General features: G+C 37.1%; 1 protein-coding gene across 1 annotated transcript in view; it reads left to right on the top strand.

The window, feature by feature from the left end:
- The window catches only part of PIK3C2G (phosphatidylinositol-4-phosphate 3-kinase catalytic subunit type 2 gamma), a 470847-nt gene that overhangs the window by 49094 nt on the left and 396978 nt on the right, over positions 1 to 24775 (top strand). The window contains exon 6 of the mRNA XM_018048420.1: positions 21020 to 21122. Coding sequence (XP_017903909.1) covers positions 21020 to 21122 — 103 coding nt within the window. The remainder of the gene's footprint in view (positions 1 to 21019; positions 21123 to 24775) is intronic.

The following is a 24775-nucleotide window of genomic DNA, read 5'->3' as shown; positions in this document are numbered from 1 at the left end:
AATGTATCAGTTGTGAGGTGTTGCAAGAGCATGGGAACAGATCAAGAAGACAGATGAATATACCTGTGGCTGATCCATGTCGATGTATGGCAGAAACCAACACAATATTGTAATTATCCTTCAGCTAAAAATAAATGAAGAAAAAAAAGTCATACACACAAAAAAGAAGACAGAGAAAAGGTTAGCAATGCCTTGAAGGAGGACCTTCCCTTCCCAGAAAGACCAACAGGAGCTCAAATGAATATTAAATTAAAAAAATTAATAGTCAGAAAGATAACTATGCATTTGAAAAACTGAATCTCTGATAAAAGCAGGAATGCATAAGGAAGCTGCATCAAAATGAGAATAATAATTATAACAATAAAAATAAGAAGAAAGTCTATTTATAAAAGCCTCTAATGGGTCTTCCCTTGTGGCTCAGTGAGGTAAAGAATCTGCTATCAATGCAGGAGACATGGGGTTTGATCCCTGGTCAAGGAAGATCCCACACACCATGGAGCAACTAAGTGCGTGTGACACAAATACTGAGCCTGTGTTCTAGAGCCCATGAGCCATAACTGCTGAGCCCATGCATCCTGGAGTCCATACTCCACAAGGGAAGCCACCATAATGAGAAGTCTGTGCACTACGACTAGACAGCAGCCCCCTGCTCGCTATAACTAGAGAAAAGCCCACACAACAGAGAGACCCAACACAGCCAAACATTTAAAATAAATAAATGAATGTTTTTAAAAGCCTCTTATGAGCAATTAATAAAATTTTCACATGTAATACCATTTGTTTCCATATAAGAAAAGTATGATTATTCCCATGTTAACATGAGGAAAATGAGGCTAAAAGAAATTGACTGACTCCCTGAAGTTCAGAAAATCGTAAGCAGCAAAGCCAGGATGGCACAGATCAATCTGACTTTGAAGCCCTGTCTTCCCACTCAATTACAAAGCTTCCTTTCATGATAAAGGGCCACTTGAAAACAAAACTTACAGGATAACACCTCATTATGAATAATGACAATACGTGGCTTCCCAGGTGGTACTGTGGTAAACAACTCACTAAACATGAGTTTATAATTCAACATAGAGTATTTTGATCAAGGAGAAGATAAATAACTTACAGAACACTCATTTTCTGACACATACAAAAAATTTCAGTTTCTTTAATCAGGATATGCTTAGAAATGCTTTGACTAAAATAAAGGCAAATCAAAATCACTAAAAGTGGACTTTATTTGTCATTTCCAAATTTCCGATTAGATAAAAATAAACTCTCTTTTTGGAATCTCGAGTCTGTTTAAGCAAATAAATAATATGAAAACACATCCTTCCCATTCTTAGTAAATACCCCTGATTTGGCAAAATGAGTTAATCTCCCTTAACTTCAAATTTTTTCCTTTTAAAAACTGAGTTTTTAATATAGTTTTCTACTTTAAAAATGAGATGTAGGATTATATTTTAGTAATCTTTAATTCAAAATGTAAAATTTTATTAAGCTTCTACTAGTCCTTTCATTACATATGGATTGCTTTAAGCTCTAAGCTTAGTTCTAAATAAATTAAAAGTTATGGTTGTTAAAATATAATAAACTGAAAAATAAAAATGTATTCCTTAACCCAAAATTCTACTATTACTGTTGTAAAATGATGTGGAAGGATTTTTCATTTTAAACTCCCCTTAAATTATCAGATCTATGTTTCTTAATCTGCTCTGTGATGATAGCAACAAATTATATTTAGTTGCTATGTTTGCAGTTTCTCATCTAGTTTGGATAAGATAAGGGCAAATTCTCAAAATTTAAACTTCATGGTTTCTTCCAGATGGAATATCAGTCTGTTAAAATAGTCACAATAAGTAACTACTTGATGAACCAAGCAAATTTTCAAAAATTGGTTAAAAATTTTGGTCAATATTAAATGTCAATGGTCAGGAAACTTTTTCCCAACTTGACAAATAGTATTTCTGTGATTATATATTATTTTTTTAACATTTCATCCTTAAGTCATATTTTGCTATTTTATTGAACTAATCTGTCTTTACCAGAGTTAGTAAAGTAACAAATAAAATCCTAAAAAGGCGGGAGATGTAAATAAATAAGATAGACACAAATTACACATAATTTTACCTTTACATTGATATATTAAAGTGTCCTCAAACTTTAGTGTGTATATGAGTTATCTGAGGATGTTGTTAAAAACACATTCTGAATTTTCTGGTCTAGGGAAGAGACTTCACTTTTAACAGACTTCTGGGTGATGCTCACACTAATTGTTCATGGTTCATGTTTCAAGTTGCAAGATATTAGTTCAGTTCAGTTCAGTTCAGTTGCTCAGTCATGTCCAACTCTACAATCCCATGAATCGCAGCACACCAGGTCTCTCTGTCCATCACCAACTCCCAGAGTTTACCCAAACTCATGTCCATTGAGTCAGTGATGCCATCCAACCTCTTCATCCACTGTCGTCCCCTTGTCCTCCTGCCCTCAGTCTTTCCCAGCCTCAGAGTCTTTTCAAATGAGTCAGCTCTTCACATCAGGTGGCCAAAGTATTGGGAGTTTCAGCTTCAATATCAGTCCTTCCAAATGAATACTCAGGACTGATCTCCTTTAGTATGGACTGGTTGGATCTCCTTGCAGTTCAAGGGACTCTCGAGGCTGGATATATTAGCGACCTAAGAATTTTGGCTCAATGAAAAATGAAGTACACATTTTTAAACTTATTATTTATTCATTTATTTTTAATTAACTTATTTATTTTAATTGGAGGCTAATTACAATATTGTAGTGGGTTTTGCCATACATTGACATGAATCAGCCATGGGTGTACATGTGTTTCCCATCTTGAACCCCCCCTCCCACCTCCCTCCCCATCCCATTCCTTGGGGTCATCCCAGTGCACGAGCCCTGAGCACCCTGTCTCATGCATCAAACCTGGGCTGGCGATCTGTTTCACATATGATAATATACATGTTTCAATGCTATTCTCTCAAATCATGCCACCCCCACCTTCTCCCACAGAGTCCAAAAGACTGTTATTTACATCTGTGTCTCTTTTGCTGTCTCGCATATAGGGTCACTTCAGTTGTATCCGACTCTCTGCAACCCCATAGACGGCAGCCTACCAGGCTTCCCCATCCCTGGGATTCTCCAGGCAAGAACACTGGGGTGGGTTGCCATTTCCTTTTCCAATGCATGAGAGTGGAAAGTGAAAGTGAAGACACTCAGTCATGTCTGACTCTCAGCGACCCCATGGACTGCAGCCTACCAGGCTCCTCCATCCATGGGATTTTCCAGGCAAGAGTACTGGAGTGGGTTGCCATTGCCTTCTCTGATATAGGGTCACCGTTACTATCTCTCTAAATTCCATATATATGTGTTAGTATACTGTATTGGTGTTTTTCTTTCTGACTTACTTCACTCTGTATATAAGCTCCAATTTCATCCACATCATTAGAACGATTCAAATGTATTCTTTTTAATGGCTGAGTAATACTCCTTTGTGTATAGGTACCACAGCTTTCTTATCCATTTATCTGTCAATGAACCATTTAGGTTGCTTCCATGTCCTAGCTGTTGTAAACAGTGCTGCAATGAACATTGGGGTACACGTGTCTCTTTCAATTCTGGTTTCCTTGGTGTGTAAGCCCAGCAGTGGGATTGCTGGGTCGTATGGCAGTTTTAACTCCAGTTTTTTAAGGAATCTCCACGCTGTTTTCCATAGTGGCTGTACTAGTTTGCATTCCCACCAACAGTGTAAGAGGGTTCCCTTTTCTCCACAGCCTCTCCAGCATTTATTGTTTGTAGACTTTTTGATAGCAGCCATTCTGACCAGTGTGAGATGGTACCTCATTGTGGTTTTGATTTGTATTTCTCTGATAATGAGTGATGTTGAGCATCTTTTCATGTGTTTGTTAGCCATCTGCTTGTCTTCTTTGGAGAAATGTCTGTTTAGCTCTTTGGCTCATTTTTTTTATTGGAATTGAGCTGCTTGTATATTTTGAGATTAATGCTTTGTCAGATGCTTCATTTGCTATTATTTTGCCCCATTCTGAAGGCTGTCTTCTCACCTTGCTTATAATTTCCTTCGTTGTGCAAAAGCTTTTAAGTTTAATTAGGTCCTATTTGTTTATATTTGCTTTTGTTTCCATTACACTGAGAGGTGGGTCATAGAGGATCCTGCTGTGATTTATGTCAGAGAGTGTTTTGTCTATGTTTTCCTCTAGGAGTTTTATAGTTTCTGGTCTTACATTTAGATCTTTAATCCATTTTGGGTTTATTTTTGGGTATGGTGTTAGAAAGTGTTATAGTTTCATTCTTTTTTATGAGTGGTTGACCAATCTTCCCAGCACCATTTGTTAAAGAGATTGTCTTCTCTCCATTGTATATTACTGTCTCCTTTGTCAAAGATAAGGTGTCCATAGGTGCATGGATTTATCTCTGGGCTTTCTATTTTGTTCCATTGATCTATGTTTCTGTCTTTGTGCCAGTACCATACTGTCTTGATGACTGTAGCTTTGCAGTATAGCCTGAAGTTAGGCAGGTTGATTCCTCCAGGTCCATTCTTCTTTCTCGAGATTGCTTTGGCTATATGAGGTTTTTTGTATTTCCATACAAATTGTGAAATTATTTGTTCTCTTCTCTGCAAAATACCGCTGGTAGCTTGATAGTGATTGCATTGAATCTATAGATTGCTTTGGGTAGTATACTCATTGTTCACTATATTGATTCTTCTGATCCATGCACACATATTTCTCCATCTATTTGTGTCATCTTTGATTTCTTTCATCAGTGTTTTATAGTTTTCTATATATAGCTCTGTTGTTTCTTTAGGTTGATTTATTCCTAAGTATGTTATTCTTTTTGTTGCAGTGGTGAATGGAATTGTTTCCTTAATTTCTCTTTCTGTTTTCTCATTGTTAGTGTATAGGAATGCAAGGAATTTCTGTGTGTTGATTTTATATCCTGCAACTTTATGATATTCACTGATTAGCTCTAGTAATTTTCTGGTGGAGTCTTTAGGGTTTTCTATGTAGAGGATCATGTCATCTGCAAACAGTGAGAGTTTTACTTCTTGCTTTCTAGTCTGGATTCCTTTTATTTCTTTTTTCTCTCTGATTGCTATGGCTAAAACTTTCAAAACTATGTTGAATAGTAATGGTGAGGATGGGCACCCTTGTCTTGTACCTGATTTTAGGGGAAATGCTTTCAAATTTTCACCATTGAGGATAATGTTTGCTGTGGTTTTATCATGCTGCTGCTGCTGCTGCTGCTGTGTCGCTTCAGTTGTGTCCAACTCTATGTGACCCCATAGATGACAGCCCACCAGGCTCCGCCATCCTAGGGATTCTCCAGGCAAGAGCACTGGAGTAGGTTGCCATTTCCTTCTCCAATGCATTGAAAGTGAAAAAGAAAGTGAAGTCACTGAATCATGTCCAACTCTCAGCGACCCCATGGACTGCAGCCTACCAGGCTCCTCCGTCCATGAGAGTTTCCAGGCAAGAGTACTGGAGTGGGGTGCCATTGCCTTCTCTGTGGTTTTATCTTATATGGCTTTTATTATGTTGAGGTATATTCTTTCTATTCCTTCTGGAGGGTTTTTATCATAAATGGATGTTGAATTTTGTCAAAGGCTTTCTCTGCATCTATTGAGATGATCATATGGTTTTTATCTTTCAATTTGTTAAGGTGGTGTATCATATTGATTGATTTCTGAATATTGAAGAATCTATACATCCCTGGGATAAAGCCCACTTTTGTTAAGGATTTATGCATCTATGTTCATCAGTGATATTGGCCTGTAGTTTTCCTTTTATGTCTGTTTTTGGTATTAGGGTGATGGTGGCCTCATAGAATGAGTTTGGGAGTTTACATTCCTCTGCAATTTTCTTGAAGAGTTTGAGTAGGATAGGTGTTATCTCTTCTTCAAATTTTTGTTAGAATTCAACTGTGAAGCTGTCTGCTTCTGGGCTTTTTTTTTGGCTGGAAGATTTCTGATTACAGTTTCAATTTCTGTGATTGTGATGGGTCTGTTAAGATTTTCTATTTCTTCCTGGTTCAGTTTCTGAAAGTTGTACTTTTCTAAGAATTTGTCCATTTCTTTTAAGTTGTCCATTTTATTGGCATATAGTTGCTGATAGTAGTCGCAAGATACTTTGCATTTCTCTGTTGTCTGTTGGGATTTCTCCATTTTCATTTCTAATTTTGTCGATTTGATTCTTGCCTCTTTTTTTCTTGATGAGTCTGGATAATGGTTTGTCAATTTTATGTATCTTCTCAAAGAACCAGATTTTAGCTTTGTTGATTTTGGCTATGGTCTCCTTTGTTTCTTTTTCATATATTTCTGCCCTAATTGTTATGATTTCTTTCTTCCTGCTAAACCTGGAGTTCTTCATTTCTTCTTTTTCTAGTTGCTTTAGGTGGAGAGTTAGGTTAGTTGTTTGACTTTTCGCTTGTTTCCTTGCTATAAACCTACCCCTTAGCATTGCTTTTACTGAATCCCATAGGTTGTTTTGTTTTCTTTTCATTTTCATTTGTTTCTATGCATATTTTGATTTTCTTTTTTGATTTATTCTGTGATTTGTAGGTTATTCAGAACTGTGTTGTTTAGTCTCCATATGTTTTAATTTTAATAAGCTTTTTTTTTTTCCTGTTCAGTTCAGTTCAGTTCAGTCACTCAGTTGTGTCCGACTCTTTGCAACCCCATGAATTGAAGCACGCCAGGCATCCCAGAGTTCACCCAAACTCATGTCCATCAAGTCTGTGATGCCATCCAGTCATCTCATCCTCTGTCATCCCCTTCTCCTCCTACCCCCAACTCCTTCTAGCATCAGAGTGTTTTGCAATGAGTCAACGCTTCGCATGAGGTGGCCAAAATATTGGAGTTTCAGCTTTAGCATCAGTCCTTCCAAAGAACACCTAGGACTGATCTCTTTTAGAATGGACTGATTGGATCTCCTTGCAGTCCAAGGGACTCTCAAGAGTCTTCTCCAACACCCCAGTTCAAAAGCATCAATTCTTCGGCACTCAGCTTTCTTCACAGTCCAATTCTCACATCCACACATGACCACTGGAAAAACCATAGTTTTGACTAGACGGACCTTTGTTGGCAAAGTAATGTCTCTGCTTTTGAATATGCTCTCTAGATTGGTCATAGCTTTAATTTCAAGGAGTAAATATCTTTTCATTTCATGGCTGCAATTACCATCTGCAGTGATTTCAGAGCTCAAAAATAAATAAATAAATAAATAAATAAAGGTTGACACTGTTTCCAATGTTTCCCCATCTATTTCCCATGAAGTGATAGGACCAGAGGCCATGTTCTTCATTTTCTGAATGTTGAGCTTTAGGCCAACTTTTTCACTCTCCACTTTCACTTTCATCAAGAGGCTTTTTAGTTCCTCTTTACTTTCTGCCAAAAGGGTGGTGTCATCTGCATATCTGAGGTATTTGATTTTTCTCCCGGCAATCTTGATTCCAGCTTGTGTTTCTTCCAGTCCAGTGTTTCTCATGATGTACTCTGCATATAAGTTAAATAAGCAGGGTGACAATATACAGCCTTGACGTACTCCTTTTCCTATTTGGAACCAGTCTGTTGTTCCATGTCCAGTTCTAACTGTTGTTTCCTAACCTGCATACAGGTTTCTCAAGAGGCAGGTAAAGTGGTCTGGTATTCCCATCTCTCAGAATTTTCCATAGTTTATTGTGATCCACACAGTCAAATGCTTTGACATAGTCAATAAAGCAGAAATAGATGTTTTTCTGGAACTCCATTATCCAGCAGATGTTGGCAATTTGATCTCTGGTTCCTCTGCCTTTTCTGGAGAGTTTTGAGCATTGCTTTACTAGTGTGTGAGATGACTGCAATTGTGCGGTAGTTTGAGCATTCTTTGGCATTGCCTTTCTTTGGAATTGGAATGAAAACTGATCTTTTCCAGTCCTGTGGCCACTGCTGAGTTTTCCAAATGTGCTGGCACATTGAGTGCATCACTTTCACAGCATCATCTTTCAGGATTTGAAACAGCTGAACTGCAATTACATCACCTCCACTAGCTTTGTTCATAGTGATGGTTTCTAAGGCCCACTTGACTTCACATTCCAGGATGTCTGGCTCTAGGTGAGGGATCACACCATCATGATTATCTGGGTCATGAAGATCTTTTTTTGTACAGTTCTTCTGTGTATTCTTGCTACCTCTTCTTCATATCTTCTGCTTCTGTTAGGTCCATACCATTTCTGTCCTTTATTGAGCCCATCTTTGCATGAAATGTTCCCTTGGTATCTCTAATTTTCTTGAAGAGATCTCTAGTCTTTCCCATTCTGTTCTTTTCCTCTATTTCTTGGCACGGATCACTGACGAAGGCTTTCTTATCTCTCCTTGCTATTTTTTGGAACTCTGCATTCAGATGCTTATATCTTTCTTTTTCTCCTTTGCTTTTCACTTCTCTTCTTTTCACAGCTATTTGTAAGCCCTTCCCAGAGAGCCATTTTGCTTTTTTGCATTTCTTTTCCATTGGGATGGTCTTGATCCTGTCTCCTGTACAATGTCACAAACTTCCATCCATAGTTCATCAGGCACTCTATCAGATCTAGTTCCTTAAATCTATTTCTCACTTCTACTGTATAATCATAAGGGATTTGATTTAGGTCATACCTGAATGGTCTAGTGGTTTTCCCTACTGTCTTCAATTTAAGTCTAAATTTGGCAATGAGGAGTTCATGATCGGAGCCACAGTCCACTGATGATAAAACATCTAGGTTAATGGAGAAAAGAGGGACAGTGAGGGACACACAGAGAGGTTCACAGAGTTATATGAAGAAGAGAAAAGGGAGGAGGGAGATAGAGGTGACCAGGAGGAGAAGAGGAGGAATCAAAGGGGGAGAGAGCAATCTAGCCAGTAATCAATTTCCTATGTGCTCTCCACAGTCTGGAATTCCCAGAGAGGTTCACAGAGTTACATAGAGAAGAACAGAGGGAAGAAGGAGATAGAGGTGACCAGGAGGAGAACAGGAGGAATCAAAAGGATAGAGACTGATCTAGCCAGTAATCAGTTCCCTAAGTGTTCTCCACAGCCTGGAATACCCAAAGAGATTCAGAGTTGCCTAAGGAAGACAAGGGGGAGGGAGAAGATAGAGGTGATGTTGGGGAGAAAAAATAGAGTCAAAAGGGGGAAAGGGCAATCAAGCCAGTAATCACACTCCCAAATGATAATGGGTACTGAAGATTGGATTCTTAAAGGTACAAAGTTGATAACAAATACCAAAAAGCAAAGATTAAAAATCTAGAGTAAAGGTTAGACTATCAAAAAAATTTTTTTTTAATCACAGAAATTATTTTTTTTAATGTATGAAATTTGCTTTAAAAATAGGGTCTTTTTTTTTGCAAGGTAATAGTAGGTTATAAAAATGAAAATTAAAGGAGTAATAAAAAACTTTAAAATTTTTTTAAATTTTTAATGATAATAGTAAAATATATCTAGGAATTTCTCTGGAGCTGTTGAGGGCAGTGTGGATCAGTTCAGTTTCAGATAGTTCCTTGTTCCAGCTTATACTTCTTCTCAAGGTCTATAGGCCCCTTCCAATGTAGTCAGTGCTGAAAGGTCGTTGTTGAATTACAACGCCGGGATTCTTGGCCCCCGGAGAAGAATTCAATCCGGGGCCAAAGACGAGGCTTGATCGCTCAGAGCTTTTGTGTAATAAAGTTTTATTAAAGTATAAAGGAGATAGAGAAAGCTTCTGACATAGGCATCAGAAGGGGGCAGAAAGAGTACCTTTAGCTGGATGTTATATAGTCACCAGCAGTCTGTTAATGAAAGAAAGGAATGCCTCAAAACTTAGAATGGCACCAGGCCCCTCACCCATAAGATGTATTTTGGGATAATCTTGGCTCCAAATGGTTTATCTTGGGCCATAAATGATTAACTTGAATCTTGAAGAAGGGCAGATCACCATATAAATAGTTTCATTTACATAGATTAGAGGAACAATATTGGAGTATAACATACTGGTTTATCAAGTAGGTTCTGAGCCCAAAAGGCAGAACCGACTTGAAGACAGAGTTTGGGGTAAATGCATAGTACATTAGCATAGCTTAAGATAAACATTTCCATAAGAAAAAGGCATTGGTTAACTTCAGGTGAAACCAGGTATCATTATGACAACACAGAATTTTAAGAGAAACCACCTTTTAAATTTATATAGAGAAGGAAAAAATATCACTAGTTTGTTTCCTCCTGCCGCTTAAGAGAGATAAAATGTCTGACACTTACAGGCTATTTCCTCCATTTGGAGACCCCTGGCCTTCCTGCCTGTTACCCTCTCAGTGCTAACTACAAGGTTTTAATCTGTTGCACCTGTCACTTCCAAAGCGTTTCCCTCTTCTTGTTTATTTTGGCTTCCTCTGTTTCCAAGTCTCTTCAGTGCCTAATTTCCACCCTGATACAAGGGGGTGAAAGCTCACTAGTTCAGTTGTGCTGTGGGGAGGGAAGAACACTGCAACAAATATCACTGGCGTGTGTGGGGAGTACTCGCAGCGTCTGGGCCACACTGGGTTTGCCCCTGCTCATGGCATGTGTGCTTTCTTGCTGCTCAGGCTCCAGGTTGCTCTGCAGGGGAACTATCTAAAGCAGGCCCTGGGTTGCGGGCACTTCCCGGGTCTAAGGCACTCAAGTTCAGGTTCTCAGGTACTCCACAAAGGCACAGACTCAGTTGGGCCTGAGTTTTGCGCCCTTCCCAGGTCCCAGCAGCTCAGGTGACCAGGTGCTTGGCGAGCTCTCCCCAGGTGGGCAGTGCGACTTATAAACTCCCCGGTCCCAGCGGCTCGGTTTCCTGAGTACGCAGCGGGAGCACCGTCTCAGGTGTGCCGTGTGTCTCCTCTGGGGAGCTGACCTCTGGCTGTGGCCCTCCTGGCAGATGTCAAATGTCCAGGATCCCTGTAAGACTTGGTTAGCAACTGGGAGCCTGCTCACAGTTTGGTGTCTTTGTGGTAGAGAGTGCCCTTTGCCTTCCAGCTCTGGCTGTCACTTGCCTGCCTCCCTGCCTCTGGCGGGGGATGGGCCAGTCCGCAGAGTGCTAGCTCTCCTCTGGTATTCGCTCAGTCCTTTGTTCTGTGAGCCTGCCAGCAGTGCCTTAGGTTAGAGCTTTTTGTGGGAAACTTCTCTCTCTCTCTTCTTTTCTCTCTCTCTCTGTCTCTCTCTCTCTCTCTGGCTATCCCACAGTTTGGGTTGCTATCTCATGTTAGCTCCCTCAGATTGTCCTCAGGGCATTCAGGCCCTGTCCTTACCCTAGGGAACACAGCCCGCTCCTCCCTGTTCAGCCCCTGCTTGCTGGTGGCTGAGGCGATCCTCTGGGCTACTTCACCGGGAGTTGCAGTTAGGTGTGTAGTCTGTGGGTTTTTTGTTTTTGTTTTTTCCCTGCTGGTTATGCTGCCCTCTGAGATTCCAAAACTCCTTACAGACCCACCGGTGAGAGGGTTTCCTGGTGTTTGGAAACGTCTCCTCCTTCACGACTCCCTCCCCTGGATGGGTCTCCATCCCTAATTCTTTTGTCTCTTTTTTTATCTTTTATATTTTGTCCTACCTCCTTTTGAAGACAATGGGCTGCCTTTCCAGGTGCCTCATGTCCTCTGCCAGCATTCAGATATTATTTTGTGAAATTTGCTCAGCATTCAAATGATCTTTCTATGAATTTGTGTGGGAGAAAGTATTCTCCCCATCCTATCCCTCTGCCATCTTAGGACTACCACCTAAAGTACACATTTTTAAAACCAGTGTCTTGCACAAATACTGAATTTAATCAATAAAACAAAATGTTATACTTCATAACATATTGAAAAATGAGATAATTTTCCTAGCAAGTCACAATTCCCCTTTTAATAAGTCAGCTATCTTATTTTTACAGCCATTTACCACTTATCATAACCTAATATACGACAAACTCTTCCTGACAATTAACGTATTCCATTTTCACTCTGTTGAATCTTGCCCTGTCACTCCTTCTGTCTGTGAAACACTTTTAAGAATCCAGTAACTCACTCTACTAACTCATTTCCAGAACTCTTCTCAAATGAGACGACTCCTGACCTCTCACACATGGCTATCATGCTATTCTTACCAGGCACTTCAGTTAACATCAAAGAGAGTTGCATCAAGTATCATATACTCTTCAAAAACTGCCTCACAAAGTTTTTAAATTAGGAGCAAAGAGCAAATGAAAGCATCGGAACTTTATCAATTGTAACATAGGCTGTTGGTAGTGTAAAACAAAGTTGTGAGCAATATGAAGTGTGGATACTGAATGAGCTAATTAAAGTCAGAATAAAATAAACAGAAAAATAATAAAAATATTAGCAACTTCCATTACATTCCTGGTTTTAGCCCCCAAGTTAACTACCACAGTAGGAGTGTCTTGGTAATCTCATTTCCTTATTTCTCATGGTTTTATCCAATAGACAGATCCTCTGGGACTTATGCAGAGGCAGTATTGAGGTCAGGGACGATAACATCTTGTCTTTTCTGTGAGGTACATCACAGATAAAAGACCTAGGGACAGAAAGACTGTTTCCTAGAGTGTTCCTGTTTCTGCTTTATTTCCAGATAGTAAACCTTGTTATACCTTCACCTAGACTCACATGAAGTTTAGATACACATATAGATAAGATAAATAAATACAGAGACATGGATATATCTCAATAATATATGAAGTATAATGCTACTTCATCATTTTTCCTTTATTATCTAAAGGCCTGACAATTGCAGAGTGCAGGTTTTTGTTTCTTACTCCTAATCTATGTGATTTGAGCATTTTCTTTTCCCAAAATTCTTGCTGTCTTGCTTTCTAATTCAACTTGAAAACAATTTTCCTTATGAACTTCTATGTGAAAAAAAATTTTTTTACTGCACCTAAAAGTTTTTGTTAAATAAATCATGACTACATTGTCAATAGTGAACCACAAGTGCCACAGAAGGAAAAGTGAACAGTCTTCCTTGAAATTGGGCTTGGACCTACTGCTTGCAGTTATGGCCAAGTTTTAAGTCCTGGATTTAAACAAGATATGGCAAAACTTTTCTTTACTATTTAACTGACTCTTGATTTCAAGAACTCAGAGCACTAAAAAGATATAAGAAAAGAAAAAGAAAGCTTATGGTAATTAATTAAAAGTCTTACCTTGAAACTGCCATAGTTTTAAATCAAATTAAGAAATAATATCTACCTCTTGATTCATCACTAGCATTCATTAGTCTGATCTGGTTATCTACTATGGAGTCCCTTTTCTCTCTTCTGACCTCTCCTATGAAACAAAATGTTGAATTACTTTGATGAGATTAAGAAAGTCCTCTTCAAAAATTAAATCTATTTTAAAAATGCTTTAGCCAGTTCCATCACAATTAGTATTAATTTATTCTTTAAACATTTGATTATAAGTTGGGGTTGCCTTTAATTCAAATAAAAATCAAACTATTAATTAGCAGGGTAAAAAGACTAGGTAATATTGTATAAAGTTTAAGGTAATAGATTATATTCATTAGCAGTGAAAGCCCAGTTGCCTATATTCCTGGGGGAGAAAATGAGTCTTTTCATTCTCAATAAAATTAAAGGTTTTGTTTAGCAAACTTGAACAAATTGATTAGTTTCAGTGCATTCAGAACAGCCTAAGAATTATAGTACTATAATTTAGTCTATTATAATTTTTGAGACTTACTTTGAGCAAAAAAAAAAAAAAAAAAAAAAGATTAAAGTGCATTTCTCTTTTACATATTTGCTTTCCTCATAAAATCACAGAACCATGTCAGGGCATGGAAAGAACATGTCATAACTCTTAGAGCTCTCACAAAATAATGACAACATGTTCTCTTAATAAACCATCCATTAAGAGTATTCTAAGTTACTTCTGTTTAGTTTTGAATCTCCTTCAAAGTACCCTTCCAAACATTTTAAAATGAATTTTTGTTGCTATTAATAAACAGTCCGGTTCAGTTCAGTCACTCAGTCATGTCCGACTCTTTGCGACTCCATGAACCGCAGTATGTCAGGCCTCCCTGTCCATCACCAACTCCCGGAGTTTACCCAAACTCATGTCCATTGAGTCAGTGATGCCATCCAACCATCTCATCCTCTGCCATCCCCTTCTTCTCCTGCCTTCAGTCTTTCCCAACATCAGGGTCTTTTCAAATGAGTCAGCTCTTCACATTGGGTGGCAAAGTATTGCAGTTTCAGCTTCAACATCAGTCCTTCCAACGATCTCCTTTAGGATGGACTGGTTGGATCTCCCAAAGGATCTCAAGAGTCTTCTCCAACACCACAGTTCAAAACATCAATTCTCCGGTGCTCAGCTTTGTTTACAGTCCAACTCTCACATCCATACATGACAACTGGAAAAACCATAGCCCTGACCAGATGGACCTTTGTTGACAACGTAATGTCTCTGCTTTTTAATATGCTGTGTAGCTTGTTCATAACTTTCCTTCCATGAAGTAAGAGTCTTTTAATTTCATGGCTGCAGTCACCATCTGCAGTGATTTTGGAGCCCAGAAAAATAAAGTCAGCCACTGTTTCCACTGTTTCCCCATCTATTTGCCATGTAGTGATGGGACCGGATGCCATGATCTTCGTTTTCTGAATGTTGAGCTTTAAGCCAACGTTTTCACTCTCCACTTTCACTTTCATCAAGAGTCTTTTTAGTTCTTCACTTTCTGCCATAAGGGTGGTGTCATCTGCATATCTGAGGTTATTGGTATTTCTCCCAGCAATCTTGATTCCAGCTTGTGCTTCCAGCCCAGTGTTTCTCATGATGAACTCTGCATATAAGTTACATAAGCAGGGTGACAATATACACCCTGATGTACTCCTTTTCCTTTCCTATTTGGAACCTGTCTATTGTTCCATGTTCAGTTCTAACTGTTGCTTTCTGACTCGTATACAGGTTTCTCAAGAGACAGGTCAGGTGGTCTGGTATTCCCATCTCTTTCAGAATTTTGCACAATTTATTGTGATCCACATAGTCAAAGGCTTTGACATAGTTAATAAAGCAGAAAGAGATGTATTTCTGGAATTCTCTTGCTTTTTTGATGATCCAGCAAATGTTAGCAATTTGATCTCTGGTTCCTCTGCCTTTTCGAAAACCAGCTTGAACATCTGGAAGTTCACGGTTCATGTATTGCTGAAGCCTACTTGGAGAATTACTTTACTAGCGTGTGAGATGAGTGCAATTATGCGGTAGTTTGAGCATTCTTTGGCATTGCCTTTCTTTGGGATTGGAATGAACCAACCTTTTCCAGTCCTGTGACCACCTCTGAGCTTAAAAATTAGTAAAAATAATACATACAAACTTGAATTTGATTCTAGCTAGTAACTGTACTAGAACAAATGTCTCAGTATGAGAATACTCTATATATACATATACCTTCATTTGAAAGCAATTCCCCAAAGAAAGAGCTTATACTAAATAAAGGTCGTTCATTATTGAAAGAAACACATAAAATTATATCAACTACTGAGTACAGTAATAGTTTTTATTATTGTTAACATACATATAAAGGACTGTTTAGTATTTTAAACATGATAGCCCCAAAAGAAGTACCAAATACAAATTCAACTACTGTTGCTGCTAAGTCAGTTTATTCATGTCTGACTTTGTTCGACCCATAGACATCAGCTCACCAGGATCCTCTGTCCCTGGGATTCTCCAGGCAAGGATACTTGAGTGAGTTGCCATTTCCTTCTCCAGCGCATGCATGCATGCCAAGTCGCTTCAGTTACGTCCCACTCTCTGCGACCCTATGGACAGCAGCCCACCAGTCTCTTCTGTCCACGGGATTCTCCAGGCAAGAATACAGGAGTGGGTTGCCATTTTCTTTTCCAAATTCTTAGCACTATGACATATTTCTGTAACATGAATTAGTTTATTCAGACAAGTCACCTTTACATACAGGGAAAATTTTCAGGCATATTTGTAATGTTTTGTTCTGCTAAGTAACAGTAGATGAATGCAAAGTATACATAAAGCTGCTGAGAGTGACAATACTGTACCAGTGACTGTGACTATTCACCCAGAAAACATGCATCCCCCTCCCCAGCTTGATTTCACAGTCTTGAAAATGCTTATTGAAGAATTCTCCACAATTGTTGTACATTTCACCCTCATCTCTATATTCAGCAGCATCAAGGTTTTCTATATATTCTCTTTCACCAAGTAAAAGACATTTTTAAAAGTCAGGTCTATTTTACTATATACATATTTTTTAATTTTTGAAATTAAATGTGTCTTTTAAGACCATGCTAGTGTTCTTTACTAAGGTGTCTCTGTGTGAATGCACACAAACACATGAACTCTGCATAGACCTGTATTGATTTCAGTGGTCTCTTCCAGTCCTATTTTCCCATGAGATGTTTTATTTTTAGCCCAATGTTTGCAGAATACCTTAATTCCCCTGCCCCATTTTATAAGAAGAAATATGTATATCACATTATAACAGGAAAGCTTAACTCTATAAATAAACTTCATGCATGCTATATTTACTCCAAATATTTATGTTCTAATTTCTGATCTTAGATTGTTGAACTCAGTGTCTTTAATTGCAAATGAAAGAGCTGAGCAGAAAAGTACTTCCTTTCCAGTTTTGGAGCTCTCTTCTCATGTAAAATCATTCCCATAATTAAAATAATTATTTATCTTCAGAATTGGATTAATACATTAGAGTGAAAATGCAAATCTGCCCGCAGCCCACCAAAATTCTCATGAAAGGACAGGAAAAAATATTAATAATAAAACTTCTGGTAAAACAAGAAAGAGTGATAAGATGGAAAGGACAGAAAGATCGCAAGGGGATTGTAGAGCTCCCAGTTAAATGTCAGAAGACTTTTAAAATAGAAGGGACTTGGGACATTTGTTTGACAACTGTATAAAAAATAGATAATTTCCTAAGGAATCATGAATTTTCAAAATTAGCTCAAGGAGAAGTATAAACGTGAAACAGAACAAAGAACAGTGGGGAGTAGAAAATGTAGTTTTAGGCAAATTGCATCAAACCTTGGGGGAATAGATAATTCTCAATTATATAAACTGTGCCAGGACAGAGAATAAGATGTATGCACTTTATAAAGATAGATTAATAGTAATGTCTAAAACAAATAAATATTAACACAAACATTAAGATCATAGGCCAATTTAGATTTTCCTATATACAAAAAGAGACTTTAAAAAATTGAAAATTAAATTACTCAAGAATGTAAAAATAATTATACATAGAAAAAGTCTATTGATACAATTAATATATTAATACACTCAAGGACAAAAAGATCCTCTCAATATGATGTACTCAGTGAATGCAAAAAACTCATTAAATAAAATTTGAACCTTTTCATAATTAAAAAAAATAATTAACAAAATAGGCAACAAAAGTATAGACCAGGAATGCAGCAGATACCATATCTGTTAATCATCTGATGCTTTCTCCATACAGTCAAGAAAAAGAGAAGGAGATCTATTTTTATTACTACTACTCAAAAGTCTGCCAAGCATCCTAGCCATCACAATAGAATAAAGAATCAAAAGGAAGCTTTTTGCTTTTGGAAGGTAATAAAATTGCAATTATTTTAAAAGAATATAGCTTTCTACTTAGAAAATCCAAAAAAAAAAATCAACTGAAAAACTTTCAGGTATTACAACAGGAGTCCATAAGAAAAATCAACAAATAAACTCAACGAATAAATATTATGGAAAAAATCTTTGATTTGTAATAGAACAGAAACTATAAAATATCTTGCAAAAGGCATACTTTTAAAATCTACTTGGAAGAAAACTATCAGTTTTCTCAAAGGTATAGAAGAGAATCAGATTGCATGTAGAAATATATTATCCTTGGAAGACTTCAATGTTATACAAAGGCCAACTCTTCTTATAAATTCCATAAATGAAATATAAGTCAACATTATATTAGAATTTCTCTTTAATACTACCACACTAATTTCAAAATTATTCTGAAAGAGAAATCATGGAAAGATACTATAATTTTTCAAAATTATTACTTTTATTTATTTCCAAACTTCAAAATATGCTAGAAAATTAAATAATTGAAGCAATTTGGTACTGGACAGGAATAAATATATGGATTCATGAAGTATTTAGAGTCCAGAAATATTGGATATTTATGAAAATTGTTCATGCATTAAATGCAAAAGGTCAGAGATAAAAAAAAAGTCCTTGTTAATTTTTATTTGGGCAAATTGTTATTATATTAAAAAAATGTCTAAAATTGGAGCTGTAAATCCCTCTTTACTCAACAAATACATTCCAGATAGATCATTAAAACTACTACTGCTGAATTAAGTGTGGAGGAAACAACTTCAAAAGATTAGAATAATAAGTACAGGAATCTAAATCAATTCTCTATTCAGGTTGGAAGCTGGAGCTGAAAATTAAAGATAATTATAGATTTGTTTTATACCAGAAGACACAAAATTGTAATCAACAGATGCTTCATCCTATATCAACAACTTCATTCTAGCATGAAGACTTTGGTTATTGAGAGACTATTTTTAGCTTAAAAATAAAGTATATTAAGATATTTTTTATAATTTCCATTTCTAAATTTTTGGATCAACTGATCTACTATATTTTTATTGCATCCAGTAAATTATAAAAGAATCTGGAAAAAATTGAAATGATCTCTTTTTGGGCAACCATAGTATTATGAAATAGAAATGAAGTCATATTAAGCTCTAAGGTTTATTTGAGAATGTGATATAAATTATGATTAAATTGATGTTGAAGTGGAAAAGATTTAAGATATGTTTTATTTAAAAAAATAGTTAACCAGTAGAAGATTAAAATTATTTGTGTCTTCTAAGCTTCTAAAGATAGAGGAAAAAGAGATTCAGGGTTCAAATAATCCCAAAGAATAAAGGGGAAAATTTTAAAACAAATATGTTTAATATAAACCTACAATAACACAGCAGATGGTATTGCTATGAATGGAATAGTTTAAATTTTCTGATCAAGAAGCAAAGTCTCAGGAATTCCTTGACGTTCCATTGCTTGGTACTCTGTGCTTCCACTGCAGGGGACAAGAGTTTGATTCCCAGATTGGGAAATTGAGATCCTGAGCACCATGCGACATGCCAGAAACAAAAAAGGTAGTGTCCAAAAATAAATTAAAAGAAATTTAGCTACAAGTTAGAGACACAGCTAAAATAAAAATGATCTTATTTTTAACATAAATGTATGTGTGCTTGACCATTTATCTCAGCCTATCTTCTTTTTTTTAAGTGCAATAAACTTTTGTTAACTATTGTTTTGGACAAAAGGAAAGAGAATAATTTTAAGATCTTTTTTATTGTCCACAATTTAGTATAATTCAAATGTTTTTCCTGAGAATATATTCCTATAACTTTTTTTTTTAAAGAAAATTTATAGGGGGAAAAAATTCCTTCCAAAATCTGAAAATTACCCAGACCTTACCCCTCTCCTCACCACACTTGAGGCAAAGATAAGGGAAGAACTAGGGCTGACTTTTAGAAAGGAATTGAACTGACACATTTAGCAAATAAATATACAGAATTTTCAGTTAAACTCAAATTTTAAAAATTTCCATTTTTCTTAGTGTATGTTTCAAACATACTTAGACTAAAAATGTTTATTCATTGTTATCTGAAATTCATCTTTATTGGTCATCTATTTTCTCTGGCAAACCTAGTGAGGGACATACATACAAGTGGGTGAAATAGACAGTTCAAGAAAGCAGAAGCCATATCTTAGGCTGAATTCACTGCACTGGGATCCAGGGTCCAGACTTCAACACACTGAGGAAAGGAAGCTTTGAAAGCAAGATGGGTCACTACTCTTAAAGTGGTTCCCAAAATAGGAAGAGGAACTTCAGAGGAATTTCAGAAGTATAAGCATGAAAAAAAAAAAAAAAAGTTGGGGTTGGAGGAAGCGAAAAGACGAACCTGAGTATATGTGATAGAATACGAGAATAGCCCTTGGAGGAAGGCAGAAGTCAATGATTCCAAAAACTGAGGGAATACACTGGCCTGTCTTATGTCTAGATTCACAGTAGAAATAATCCAAGGAACAATATAAGAGCCCTATGGAGAGCAATAGGTTGTTTTGTTCATTATTTCATCTGTGATTAGGAAATATTCAGAGAGAGAGAGGGAGGAAGGAAGGATGGAAAGAAGAAAGGAAGGGAGGGAGGAAAACAAAATAAAATTACACCATTAAAAATGTCTGAAATGTGTAATATTTTTATTTAATCTACTTATCAAGCCTTTGACGTAGACATTAATATCCCAACTCTAAAGGAAAATTATTGTGCTTCAGATAGTTTAATTGGCCTAAGGTCAAAGAGCTAGTACATCTGTCTCTAAACTTGTGATATTTCTACCACAAGGCTCTGCTTCCTTGTTACAAGTGATCCCCACATACATTTTGTGGCATCAATTAGACCTCCCAGGAGCATGCTGTGGTCAGCTTTGAGATGGCCGGATAAAACCAACTCTGAATATGGATTCTTTATCATATCCATTCTAAAGGTGTCTAGTCATTTTTTCTAACAATGAACTTGAAAATAAGTATATCTTGCCTTTAAAACTGAATATGAGGAAACATGTCTCTATACGTCTACATACACATGCACACTAGAGATAGACAGATAGATAGACAGATAGTTAAGGCACAGTCGTTCAGTTGTGTCTGACTCCTTGCAACTCTATGAACTGTAGCCTTCCAGGCTCTTCTGTCCAGGGAGTTACCAAGCAAGAATACTGGACTGGGCTGCCATTTCTTCCTCCAGGAGGGATCTTTCTGACCCAGGAATCAAACCCATGTCTCCTGCATTGGCAGGCAGATCCTTTACCACTGAGCCACCTGGAAAACCATGATAGAGAGGTAGACAGACAGAAAACTAAAGCTATATTTAAACTTTTATCAGACTAAGTTCTAAAAATAAGATAAAATGACATAGAGTCAGGGAAGAAAACATACACTGGGGGAATAGTAAGAGAATAATTATGTTCATTTTTTTTTCTCTTTCAGTGATCACTATTTGGGAAGCCACAGAATATTTCAGAAAAATAAATCTATTATTCAACTTCATCTACAGAAAAAGAGAGACACTCCAGGAACATTATCTCGAAAGGTGAGACTTTCTTAGCATTGGCATCATTGGCATCAGTTAGCAAATGGGTTCTTTAAGGACAGTGTTCCCATTGCTATGGATTGTTGCCATTTTCGGATTACATGGCTTAATGAATATGTATTTATTTGAGTATATTTACTGAAGCATAATGAAATATATGTCCATATGTCTATTAACAATTTGGACTAAAGCAATTACATGTACAGCGTACTGCAACCTCAGTATAATAAATCAACTGGTTTCTTGAAAAGTCATTTATGAGTAACTTATTAATGTTATCATATTCATATAAGAATCCATAGTAAATGAATGGGACAGAAAATGTGATAGGGAAACCATTGAAGGGAGCAAAATAACACAACTCTTGCTCTATTTGAAGACAATGGTGGTATCAACACAGTTTAAATCAGGACAGATTAATATTTATAATATATATATAAAACTCCTTAGAAAGGAATTACTGTGCTTTAATGACAGATTTGTGCTGTTAGATATAAATTTTATTCCGTGTGATGTCTTGAGTTACATCAAACCCAAATTGCACAGTATGCAGTAACCTTTGATTTTTAGCAGTTTTTATCTATAGAATCTTCCAATTACCTACTTTAAGCAAAACTCCCATCACTGTCATTTACCTCAGATAACAGATTTCCAATGCATGACTTTTTTTTCTAGTTTGGGGTGCTTCATCATAATAAGTGTCAGGTAGTGCATTAGTTTGCAATATATCTATGTGGAACATAACATAATGAGGCCAAAAGAGAGTTGTTTAGAAATATCTTTTGGAACTCATACCCAACTCAGCGTTGATGGCTCCAGGGCTATGCATCTGAAATCTCCACAAAGAAGCATTATAAAGTAACTGATACCCTTAATATTAATAAACCTAAGTGTCTTCAAATTGTCCTCGGTGTTGATGAAAAAGCTGAAATTATCATGCTTCATTTCAACAGGGGGAGGAGAAAATGTATAATCCTAACTCCTACTCTTATTTAGAAGCTGAATAATTGTTAAAAAGAATGTCACTGGTAGTAATTCACAAATCACTAACATTTCAGTTTCATGTAAATTAAAGTTTACACTTAAATGCATATAACTCCACTACTTTGATATAATATGTCCTGGACATGTATTTTATATCTGAAACTTTAACATTTACATCACATTTACTGTTTACAACAATTCCAGGTGTCAATAAGGACACTGATCCCAAGGAACTCATGACCTTTCTCAGGTCACATTCATGGAACTAGTAAGCAGAGACTTGGATCTGAGCCCAGTCAGTGAGTCTCCACTGAGAATTTATGGGATATACTCAAACGTTTTAGATGTGGGTGTCAGAGCAATTAGTCAAAAGTCTACCTTTATGTTTTTTTGGCTTTGTTTTGTTTTCCACAGCTGTACCCACATATCCCAAAGCCTGGGCCATGACAGGGTATTTAATGATAATTAACCACATTAAGTATATATTAGGTGCCAGGCGCTGTTATTAGTGCTCTACATGTATTAATTCATAACAGCCCCAAAACAAACACTACAGAATGTTAGACTATATGATATTGTAGTCTTTTTTTAAGCTTTTAAAAATAATATTATTTACTTATTTTGGTTGTGTTGGGTTTTCAGTGCTCTGTGGGCTTTTCTCTAGGTGCGGCAAGTGGGTTTTGGTGCACAGGCTTCCCATTGTCCGGAGCATGCGCTCTCGGGCATTACGGCTTCAGTAGCTGCGGCTCCCAGGCGCTGCAGCACAGGCTCAGTAGTTGTGGGGCGTGGGCTTAGTTGCTCTGTGGTCTGCACGATCTTCCCAGTTCAGGGATCAAATCTCCATCTCCTGCACTGGCAGGCGGATTCTTTACCGCTGAGCCACTAGGGAAGTTCTAAAGATTTTTTTGATGTGGGCCTTTTTTTTTTTTTTTTTTTAATTCAACTCCCCTCAGTTGTCTGTCTGTCTGGCTCTTTCTGCCTCTTTTTTTTTAATATAAATTTATTTATTTTAATTGGACGTTAATTACTTTACAATATTGTATTGTTTTCGCCATACATCAACATGTATCCACGACAGACTTTATTGAATTTGTTACAGCATTACTTTTCTTTTTTCAGTTTTTTGGTCACAAGGCATGTGGGCTCTTAGCTCTCCAGTCAGGGATCAAATCGACATCCCCTGCATTGGAAGGCAAAGTCTTAAACATTAGACCACCGTAACATTAGTTAAGACGTTCGTACATTTCAAAAACTTACTCATGATATTGAAAATATTAGAGTCTGGACACTGGTGTGTTATGTCAACATGATGCATATGTTTCACTCTGATATATCACACTTTTTGTTATGAACTTTTAGTACCCATCAAGTAGGTTAAATTATAATTTCACTTGAAAATCTTATAGTTGAAAAAAATAAAAACTAATTGCCTGGTTTTATAAAATCCTCTTTCAAGACTAGATAAGCATGTTAATCAATTTAATATAACTGGATATAACTGAGAGAGTTTAAGAGTTTGCAATCCTTCTTCATTGTCCGAATGGCTATATTTAAAATAAATGGCCCATGATTCTTTTTCTTTTATAAATCTATGCTAAGCAAACAGTGAATGGTCTTCTATCTTAATTCTATTATTTAAAATGATGCCAAAATTGCCTATGATTTTCATAATTTCAGCTGTATGCTAAACATTGTGTATAATTAAATTTTCTTTCTACTTAAACAACATAAAAGTGGCTTGACAATATTCTTTCTATGTAATATAGGAACTATAATGATCAGTTCAGTTCAGTTCAGTTCAGTCTCTCAGTCATGTCCAACTCTTTGCGACCCCATGAATCGCAGCACGCCAGGCCTCCCTGTCCATCACCATCTCCCGGAGTTCACTCAGAATCACGTCCATCGAGTCAGTGATGCCATCCAGCCATCTCATCCTCGGTTGTCCCCTTCTCCTCCTGCACCCCATCCCTCTCCAACACCAGAGTTCAGAACCATCAATTCTTTGGTGCTCAGACTTCTTCATAGTCCAACTCTCACATCAATACATGACCACAGGAAAAACCATAGCCTTGGAGAAGACTCTTGAGGGCCCTTTGGACTGCAAGGAGATCCAACCAGTCCATTCTGAAGGAGATCAACCCTGGGATTTCTTTGGAAGGAATGATGCTAAAGATGAAGCTCCAGTACTTTGCCCACCTCATGCAAAGAGTTGACTCATTAGAAAAGACTCTGATGCTGGGAGGGATTGGGCGCAGGAGGAGAAGGGGAAGACTGAGGATGAGATGGCTGGATGGCATCACAGACTCGATGGACGTGAGTCTGAGTGAACTCCAGGAGATGGTGACGGACCGGGAGGCATGGCGTGCTGCGATTCATGGGGTCGCAGAGTCGGACACGACTGAGTGACTGAACTGAACTGAACTGACTAGACGGACCTTAGTCGGCAAAGTAATGTCTCTGCTTTTGAGTATACAATCTAGGTATGTCATAACTTTTCTTCCAAGGAGTAAGCGTCTTTTAATTTCATTGCTGTAGTCACCATCTGCAGTGATTTTTGAGCCCAAAAAAATAAAGTCTGACACTATTTCCACTGTTTCCCCATCTATTTTCCATGAAGTGATGGGACCAGATGCCATGATCTTCGTTTTCTGAATGTTGAGCTTTAAGCC

Source organism: Capra hircus, chromosome 5 (genome assembly GCF_001704415.2).
Source record: "Capra hircus breed San Clemente chromosome 5, ASM170441v1, whole genome shotgun sequence".
Classification (NCBI taxonomy): Eukaryota; Metazoa; Chordata; class Mammalia; order Artiodactyla; family Bovidae; genus Capra; species Capra hircus.
The sequence above is the reverse complement of the archived record's forward strand: the minus strand, read 5'-3'. Positions and strand labels throughout refer to the sequence as shown.